Source organism: Dipodomys merriami, unplaced genomic scaffold (genome assembly GCF_024711535.1).
Source record: "Dipodomys merriami isolate MVZ:Mamm:240054 unplaced genomic scaffold, mDipMer1.0.p SCAF_3633, whole genome shotgun sequence".
NCBI lineage: Eukaryota > Metazoa > Chordata > Mammalia > Rodentia > Heteromyidae > Dipodomys > Dipodomys merriami.
The window spans coordinates 6,808-16,898 of record NW_027205197.1 but is presented as its reverse complement, the minus strand read 5'-3'; the positions used below and the strand labels follow the sequence as shown (position 1 = coordinate 16,898).

The 10,091-nt window shown below is 36.2% G+C and overlaps 1 protein-coding gene across 2 annotated transcripts; it reads right to left on the bottom strand.

Moving 5' to 3' along the window:
* Positions 1–948: 948 nt before the first annotated feature.
* On the bottom strand, positions 949–9,584 carry LOC138804430 (oxysterol-binding protein-related protein 1-like). 2 transcript variants are annotated; one of them, XM_069988684.1, is made up of 7 exons: positions 9,445–9,584; positions 9,065–9,199; positions 7,783–7,880; positions 6,787–6,969; positions 2,150–2,257; positions 1,382–1,471; positions 949–1,159 (listed from the first exon to the last, which is right to left on the bottom strand). In XM_069988684.1, the coding sequence occupies exons 2-7, from the start codon at positions 9,179–9,181 to the stop codon at positions 964–966; spliced, it is 792 nt and encodes a 263-aa protein (XP_069844785.1). In that variant the 5' UTR covers positions 9,182–9,199; positions 9,445–9,584; the 3' UTR covers positions 949–963. The 2 variants fall into 2 exon arrangements, with proteins under 2 accessions (XP_069844785.1, XP_069844786.1); XM_069988685.1 differs by having other exon boundaries at positions 9,361–9,446.
* Between the last annotated feature and the right edge of the window lie 507 nt (positions 9,585–10,091).

Genomic DNA, 10,091 nt, shown 5'->3' with positions numbered 1-10,091 from the left:
AAAAAAGAGGCTAAAGCTGCATGCTCTGGCCTCAGAAGAGTGAAGAGTGGCTCAATTTACAAAGAAGGTCACTTATGAAAATAATCTGGGCTTTTGAGGAAAATGAGAGCTTAAATTTTTACATGCATAAAAAAACACTTACGAGCACAAAAGACTAATTCAGTACGTCTGAGGCGAGGGTTAGGAACCTGCCTTTTTAACAAATGCTCAATGATGAATTATCAGTCAAGAGGGCATATTTGCAGAAAAGAATTTGTTAGTCTAAGGGACAGAGACTGCTTTGAGTCAACTCATCAAGCAAGTGGGTGCTATTAAAAACCTAATTTTACAAATTTTACTGAGGCTGAGGGCTGGGGACCCAGCTTTAGTTTGCACTACTCACAAATGGTAGACACACAATTCTAACCTCAATTTTGTACCTCTGCAATTTTGCTAGCTACTAGATGGAGTCAGTCTTCAAATACCTGTCTCCTGTGTTAAGAGGTGCAGTCTTTCTTTAGCTCTCAGCAGTTCTGCTGAAAGAAAAGGATAGGAGACTGCTGGATATCAGAGCCTTTCTGTAGCAAGACAGCAAGCTATGTGACTGTCCCACAAAGAAGAATGTTTAACATCAAGAGAATGGTCCAGTGACAGCATCTTTAACCATAATGGTGTACTGTCAGTCACTTCATGGTTAGGACAGATAACCATGAAAATGTGAGAGATAATTCTGGAAGAATTTTACCTACTCAAATCATTTCAACATAAAACAGTAGGAAATTTGTCTAAGATGAATTCCTACATTTAAAAGATATGTGAATTCAATAAAAGCCCCACCTAGAATTGCTCCACAGCTACATCCCATAAAAAATTGTCACTTTTATTTTACACAAAGGCAGATATCTGCTTACATAAAAGATGCAAGAAGAATTACATGTGTTTCGCAAAACCAAAATGAAGTGACATGACCCAGGAACAGGTCATTTACAAAGGGATTTTCATAAATGCAAAAGCCCAATTATTATTCCTTGTACCACCAAACAGAACATTCACCTGTTTGCTGTTCTTCTTTTCTTCAGTGTTTCTCTTGTCATTTTTTTTGTAAGCCTCAAAAGTGGCAGGATCAACACTATATAAACACTCCGTCCACTTCCCATAGAGGGCACATAGCTTCTTTTTGCTGTCAAGAGAAACTGATGTTTATCCAACAAACCCATGTTTTGCTCTAATCAAATATTAATATGACAACCTTTAATGTCAAAACTTTACAAAAATAGATACTTCCTTGCAGAACCAAGTTTTCTGTTTATTAAAATGCTAACTTTATTAGTTTATGACAGATTTCATACTGACATCCTAGTTAAACATCTATACCATTCAACATTTGAAATGGCAACGTTACCTTTTATCTTGTATGTAGCCTTCAACTTTGTGTAATTCCTTACCAAAAAGGCCACATGGCTTAAAATTTAACACACATTTGTCCCCAGTCCTGTAAAGGAAACAGTAAGTTCACATTAGTACTCAGTGTGCAAGATATGGAAGAGAACTGCAACTTTGATAAGTTTTCTGCTAGCAGCTGCTATTCATTGATTTTCTTTACATGCCAGGGTCCATGCAGGAGGAGTTGGCAAAACTCATCTTCTAACACCAATGTGCTAACCTTAAAGAAAAGATATGGGATGCTGACAAGAAATAAGTGACTTGGCTAAAGCTCATCAGGATTTGAAGTTAATTCTTTTTTAAATTAGCATGTATAGTTGTACAAGGGAGGTTTCATTGTGACATTTCCATCTATGCACACAATGCATCAGTCAATCTCACCTCCTCTGTGAGTCTACTACCCTTTTTATTAACTCTTATACCCTCCTCCCACCTCATACATTCAAGCCTATGTTAGTAACACAAAGTAAACAATTATCCCTGGAAATGGGCTAAAGCTAGAATTAAGATGCACATGAGCTGGGGAAGCTCAGAGTTCACCCAATCTTCATTAATTAGGAACAATGTTACTATTCATTAAAAGGATAAGCTTCTATTAATTCTAGAATTCTGGTGTCCATTTTTTATATTTGTCATCAGGTTCTACTAGAGCTTATTTTTCTTCTTAATGAAGTGCACTGTAACTGATAAAACTGACAAAATGGGTAAGAATTCTAACATGCCTTACCTGTGGTTTGTGATTTCCACATTGCCATACTGCTCAATCCAGAGTTTACCAACAATGATATTATGCACACAGCAAGTGGGATTGGTCCACGTATATGCTTCATTGTGTCTAAAAGCAAACCCCAAACCCACAGAAGTGAGAAATCATTCTATTTGAAAATGTTATTTGATTCAACACATGACTTCAACTCACATTGACTTCAACTCACAGTTAGGCCTCAGCTTCCTGTTCTTATGATACTGTGTTTTGTTTTTTGATGTTGGTACTGAGGCAGGGCCTGGCCACTGTCCCATAGTTTTTTTGATCAAGGCTGGTGCTCTACCACTTGAGGCATATATCCATCTCCAACTTTTTGGTGGCTAATTAAAGATAATGGTCTCATGGACTTTTCTCCCTAGGCTAGGTTCAAACTGCAATCCTCAGATCTCAGCCTCCTGAGTCTATAGGACTACAGACAGGCAGCCAGTTACATTCTTATGGCTTTAAAATGAAAACAAAAGCTTAAGAAAAAAACCTGCACTGAACTCCAAATAAACTTAAGACAAATAAACTCTAAATACACTCACTAATTCAAAAACATCTGAAATCCAAAATTCTTGAGTGCTGATATAACACTCAATGAATTTCGGATTTTGAAGTATTTGGGATCTTGGACTGTCAGATTCATTATGCTCAACTGGTAGTCTATTCAAACATTCCAAAATCAAATAAGACTAATTCCAAAACATTCTGGTTCCAAGCATTACTCACAAGAGATACTCAACCTGTATATGATTATTATAAGCTGCAAAAGTACAGTAAAATATATGAAAAATAAAAGTAAAAATTAAAACTATCTATTAAAAAATCTCGGGTTTCCTCCCATAAGGAATTTAAAACAACAAATGAGTGCATGTGAATATACTCCAATTGTGTCTATCCTGTGCTTTGAAAATTGTTTCTTTGAATATTTATCCTTAGATACATGTTTTAACATGACAGACTTACAAATGACAAAATTTATTTTTGCTGGTGTTCTGTTCTGTGAGCTTTAATGCATATACAGATCTGTGTAAGCACCACTGGCATAATCAGGAGAGACACATCCTCAACCTCCAAAATTTTCCTCTGCTTGCGCTAATCACTCCATTTTTCATCCCTGAATCCCTACCTCATCCCTAATCCCTTACTCATCTCTTTTTTTACCTTTTCCAGAAGGTACATAAATGTAATGATATATTAGACAACCTTCTGAGATTAGCTTTTTCAATTTACATAGGAGCTTGAAATCCACTCATGATCTGTGTTATTATATGCACAATAATTCATTCTTTTTATGGCTGGTTTATACCATAGTTTAACAGTTCACTCAGTGAAGGTCATTGGGTTTTTTTAGTGTTTAATTATGAAAAATATACTACTATAAACACTTGTATAGACATTTTTGTGTGACTCATGCTTTTATTTCTCTAACTTGGCAGCACTATCATTTAAAACATACTTTTTTAGCCATTCTAATACTGGTATCTTGTTATGATTTTAATTTTTTATTTCTCTAATAATTAGTGCCATTGAGTATGTTTTCATGTACTTGTTTGCCATCCATAGCTATTAGTGAAATATTCTTTGCTCAATTTCATGTCAGGTTTTTCTTGCAAGTTTCAAGAACCCCTCAGTTCTTTGTTGGATAACTCATTTGTATGTAAATTTTACTAGCTATAGTTTATCTTTGTATATCATGAACAGTGTACTTCATAGAGCAAATTTTTTCAATTTTGGCAAAACCTACTTTGGTACTCAATGGTAAAACACATGTCCCAGGATTCTCATTTCAATCTCCAATACCATGAAATCAATCAAACAAGAAACCTAGTTTATTTAGTCTTCAATGTATTATAAACATAAGAGGTCTTTGCCTGATCCAAAGTGTATAATTTGGCCACTTGTCCCCAAACCATTTATGGAAAGACTCTGTCTTAGTTGCATTGTCTCTGTGCTTTTGTAACAAAAACAAAAACAAAACAACTATTTCTAAGGGGGCCAATTTCTGGAGTCTATTTCACAAATATATGAGCCTACTCTTTGCAATACCACACTCCTGATACAAGAGATTTAGAGCTAAAACTTCAAAGTAGGTACACATATCAACTGTGTTCATTTAAAAATGAATATTATTGTTCTACTTAATTTTCCTCTTCTGATAAGTTAGAATCAACTTCTTCAGTCAAAAATTATCTCGGGTCAGACATGGTTGTTCATACCTGCAATCCTAATTACTCAAGAGGTTGAGATCAAGAGAATCATGGTTTGAGACCAACTTAAGTGAAGATCCTTTCTTAAACCAATAAAAAACAGTAGAAGAGTATTCACCTACTATTTTAACTACATAGAAAGCATAAATAGGAGGATCACAATTCGTAGTGGCCTGGGGGAAAAGCAAGATCCTACAAGAACAGTAACAAAAACAAAAGGTTGGGGTATGACTCAATAGTAGGGCACCTGCCTAGCTAGCACACAGCCTTGAGTTCAAACACCAGTATAATTTACCCCTTTCCCACAAAAGAGTCACCTGGAAATTTTATTTGTGTTAATAAAGACTGCTTTTTACATTCGGGGGGGAGAATAAACATCTTGACTATATTAAGGCTTCCAGATATAGTTACACATAATAAGTCATATGTTATCTTTAGCTGCTTTCCTCATATTTTTATTTCCGCATATAGATGTCATAGTTATATCACCTTCATTTTGCACCACTTATGCTTATTGTACTACTACATTTTTAACACTAAAATTTCCATCTTTGTGTCTTTTTTATTCATGTAAGGGTGTTTCTCAAGGAGCACAGTTAACACAGCTGCTCTAATGTCTTTGATACAAATTTCAATATCTGGGTCATCCTGGGGTTAGCATCTGTCAATTGTCTTTTCTTATTGTGAGGAGTCAAATTCTCTGTTTCTTAAGTATAAGCCAAATAATTATGGATTGCCTTCTTGACACTTAAAAGTTTTTTTTGTGTGTATGCTGGTCCTGGAACTTGAACTAGGGGTCTGGGTGCTGTCCCTGAGCTTTTGTGTTCAAGGCTAGAGCTCTACCAATTGAACCACAACTGGCTTTCTTTTGTGGTTATTTGGAGATAAGAGTCTCAGGGATTTTCCTGCCTAGGGTGGCTTCAAACTGCAATATTCAGATCTAGGATTACAGATATAAGCCACTGTACCCAGTGATACTTGAACTTTTATGAGACTATGTGCTATCTCAAAAAATTATGACTATTGACTTTCGCTAAGTAGATAATAAATACAGTTTAAGGACACAAGTCTTGACATTATTCTATAGCTTTAGACTCCAGTCAGATTAATTTTCAAAGCCTTGTAATATTACTTAGGATCCACCTCAACAGCCATGCAAGGACTTGGGCATGAGTTTACACCAAAGCCTTTGGGTACCAGTTGGGATCATTTAGATGAGTGTACAGGTAGGCTTATGAACCATGTACAGGTAATGGAGCTCCCTCCTTTCTGTGGATCATTTTCCACTCTTAGATAACAATGGTCCCCTTTTACACCCTCTGTTTAGCAAGCTGGGGCTTAAGCCTCTGCTCAAGGCCTTACTTGGGGGCATAAACATAAAAGAAGTTAACAGATTTTTAAAAAATACTCTTTGGGAACTATGATCCCTTTGTTCAGTTCCTACAGTCAAAGAGAAGAAACTTTTCTGAGTTTTAGGCATGTGGCTGCTGCTGCTGCCGCCACTACCAGGCTTGGGGGTGGGGGAAGTGAAGCAGAATTTCTGCTACTCTTTTCATCTTTGCAGCTCCTCTAATCAGAAGGGAGAAAGTTTCTCTTGGAACAACTTCTGTCTGCTTCTCCTGTCAGTTCTGTAACTCACTGAGCCAGGAGAAATGAGGGGGAAAACCCAGTAGAAATCTCACTGGTGAGTTGACCTTTAAGATATGAGCTCTTTCCCCAGTTCTGCCTATCTTTATTTACTGGCTAGAATTTCTAAGTGAATTCAGTGAGTGGGAAACTCAGAGTGTAGTATTCTATCTTAACTGGAAATGACTTGAATTTATAACTAATCTTGTGAAAGAACTTACCTACATGTCCAACATATGCCACACAATTGTCATTTTAATATTTTCCAAGATGTAATTTGTTTTGAAAGCTCTTTAAATATACTGACAGCTAGTTTCATAAGAACTTCCATGGAGTTAATAACCATATTTATCTAAAACAGATCCAATACCATAATCAAGCATCAACTTTTTATATGAATCTGGCCTGATCAACAGTGGCTACTGCTCTTCTCAAATTCTTTTTTTTTTTTCCCCCAGTCGTGGGGCCTGAACTCTGGGCCTGGGCGCTGTCCCTGAGCTCTTCAGCTCAAGGCAAACACTCTACCACTTGAGCCACAGCACCACTTCTGGCTTTTTCTGCTTATGTGGTGCTGAAGAATCAAACCCAGGGCCTCATGCATTGCAAGGCAAGCATTCTACCACTGAGCCACCTTCTCGGCCCTCTTTTCAAATTCTTTTACATATAGGTAGGTAATTCATGCTTAATAAATTCTGTTCTTTTTGTGCGCACAAGTCTATGTACATGTGACACACTAGTCAGTATGTATGAAAAGAGCTAGATGGATTAACTATAACTTACTCAAGGAGCTCCAAGGTGATAGTTCCTTTGGGTTCTGCTTCTACACTCTTCCCCCAAAATTTCAGTTTTGGATAGATTGAGCCGTGAAAGATGAAGTCATTGTTTAGTCCTTCTGCATGAAATGCACTGATTGGTGGGTGATGGCTGACCTGTTCCGAAATTAGTCTGAATCCAAGGTCATCTCTTAATATTAAAAAAAAGCAATATTGCAATTAACTCTACTACTGATTGTCATTTCAGTCAAAAAACAAAGTAAGCAATTATTATGATCTCAACAGAAGAACACATAAGAAACAGTACAAATGCAACCCAAACTACTTGAGCCAGTATAAGTATAATGTCAGCTATTTGAATATATTAAAACAAGATACTCCTATGAATTTGGATGATTTACATGAAATAATATTGTGTGAATTTTAAACTTAACTTCATTTTATATCAAGAGAGAGGTTAGGCGCAGTGGCTCACACCTGCAATCCCAAATACAGGAAGGGGAAAAGGAAGAGGCAGATGGATTAGGGACTCCAAGGCTTGCTTGGACAATAGCAAGATCCTATGTCAAAATCAAGGTTTTTCAAAAAATGTGATGAGAGTACAGCACTGGAGTAGCACATGAGGCACTAGGGGGAAGAAAGATACAATGTATCCATATTTCAACATGCAGGGGATATGGTCAAAACTTGTGCAAGGAAAAATAGGAAGATACAGTAGCTATCTATCTAAGCTAGCCAATTATATAAAACCCTGAAATGATAAAAAGAGACTAATTAGTCCCACATGATCAGACACATTGAAATCCTCCAAATAAATCTTATGTCTGTTTCAGTACTTTTGACGTAGCTTCTATTTTAAAAATAAGATTCATAAAAATAAAAACATCAAATAACTGCTATTTGGTGATACTCAAAATACGTATTTTTCCTCTTCAACAATGTTATGCCAATCATGCAAATTCAACTATCTATCTGGAATGGGGGACAGAGTGAAAAACCTCACCGGACCAATTCGTAAGTTTCTCCCAGAAGTGGGTTGAATGGCTTTCCAGTGCGTTCCCACTGAGAAGCAACTGCAGACACAGCAAATGCAGCTACACACTGTGGGACAGAGCATTGCACAAATCAGTTAACAGCCCAGCTGTTACCTCTCCAGAGAAGAAACTGGGCAAAAACAGTAACTGACAAAATTATTCTGAAGAGTTGAATTACTTTTGAGTTTTAATATGGCTCTGGAAACTTGGATATTCAGAATAAAAATTAATTATTTTCTTCCCATTGTGTTATCCTTCAACATGACTTTCATAATATCCTAAGAGTGCTACACATTCGTTCAAGAAATCTTTAGAAGCTCTTAAACCCAGTTATTTCTAATACATTAATTTTTTTAGTACAATTGCCCCTCAGTATCTGGAAGATTGATTTCCAGGCCCTTCCTTCCCAATGCCAAAATCTGTGGATGCTCAAATTTCATATAAAAATGATGGATATTTGAAAATAATCTATCCACATCCTTCTGATACATTAGACTATCTCTATATTATTTATAATACCGAACACAATGTGAATAGCTGTTATACTCTATTGTGTATGGAGTAATGACAAAATCTAGTCACATTCAGTTCAGATATTTTTTTTCCTACTCTGGATCTAAGGTTGATTGAATCTGTGAATGTGGAACCCAGGATAAAGAGTGCCACCTATACACACATTTAGAATTGTAGAAAAGAGATATAAAACTAAAAATTGGTATCAAAGCCAGTGAGATTAGACAAGACTTATTCATACAAATAAAATAGGAAGATTCAGATTTTGAATGCTATTGCTTTGTTTAATGGGAGAACAGTATCATGTAAACAGCTATTTAAAAAGAAAATGTAAAAATTCAATTCCAAGTGTCTTTTGTTTGAACATTTAGCGGTGTGGATATAAGCATAAACAAGCATTTACATGTGTATATTTTCTGCTTTTTAGAAACAAATTTGAAAGAAGCTGTATTGGATTTTTTCCCTAACACAATGCTATCTTCTAGAATGAAGAATTTTTAAAGCGTGGCTATGACTACTTTATGCTTCCCTTAAATTTCCCACCAGTTCTGCAGTATGGTTATGGGAGCAATGTACACAAAGGATTCTTCATACATACTGGTTAAGTGCTTTGAAAACTTTTCCTATCCTCACACAGGATTTCAGAGTAATTTCCTGTGTGTTTAAGAATGAAATTCAGAAAGCAGTAAGATAATCTATCTCTAAGATTTATCCCTCACTCCATGCTTAGACACCTACCTGCATCCTTTCCACAGGATCCGATAATGAACTGGCCTTGTGGATGAGGTAAGTATGCTCCATGTATTCCGTTAGCCGCTGTAGGAAGCTCAAAGGCTCATTAAATATAACTGGCATGGTGATCTTGGACAGTTCCTAATGAAAAAGAAAACGAATTGTTATATACAGTATATCTTTATGCAATACATTCCTGAAAAGTAACAAGACAATTCCAACTCATGAAATTTAATATCAGTTCAATTTCACAAATCTTGCCAGAACATATATAAACTATATTGAACAATATAAGGACATACAAAACCATCCAAACATTCTCTCTGGTTTCACAAGGCACACAATGTAATGGTGACCATGAGCTGATAACTTGTTAGTAAATCCACCTTAGGTCAATCTTAGGAAAGGTGATGAGGATACATAAAGCAAGTCTTCATAATGGTGTCAAAACACGAAGCTGTAAGGGTTCTAGTGCCTTCAGTTCCTACAGAAACAAACTGAAACCCAATTGAACTGGTCACCAACTGACAATGTTCCACACCAACCAATAAAATAGTTCTTTGTCTTGTCCCTTCAGAGAACACCTCACAAAAGGTTGCCCTCCCATGTGATCCACAAAGTGCTGAATCACTTGAGGTCTGGGTCTGCCCAATTCATGAATGTTTGCTCAAATAAATTCATAAAATTTCAGTGTGTCTAAGTTCATCATGTTAACAGTTGCTAAGGATTAACCACATATACTATCTTCACAAGAAATTTGAGATTGTTTTTGGCTGACAACTGTGGGCCTTTCTGAACATAAACACTAGACTGAGGCTAAATATTACACAGTATTTTAAAATTCCGCCTGCCAGTTAAAGATTAGGCAGGGGGTCCAAGGTTCATTACATGGCACCAACATGCCTTGAGGTTAACATCATGAGGTCCTTTTTAAAATGATCATTAAATTTAAAAAAATGTGTATCTCTGGAGGAATATCTTTTCAAATATCTACCTACTATTATCTACTTTTTCTTTGGGAATCAGATATCTC

Coding starts and splice junctions, on each gene's coding strand:
- LOC138804430 (XM_069988684.1), bottom strand. CDS start 9,181: ATGCCAGTTATATTTAATGAGCCTTTGAGCTTCCTACAGCGGCTAACG. Junction 6,970..7,782: donor GAAACTTACGAATTGGTCCG/GTGAGGTTTTTC, acceptor TTTAATATTAAG/AGATGACCTTGGATTCAGAC. Junction 1,160..1,381: donor GGCTACATACAAGATAAAAG/GTAACGTTGCCA, acceptor TTCTCTTGACAG/CAAAAAGAAGCTATGTGCCC.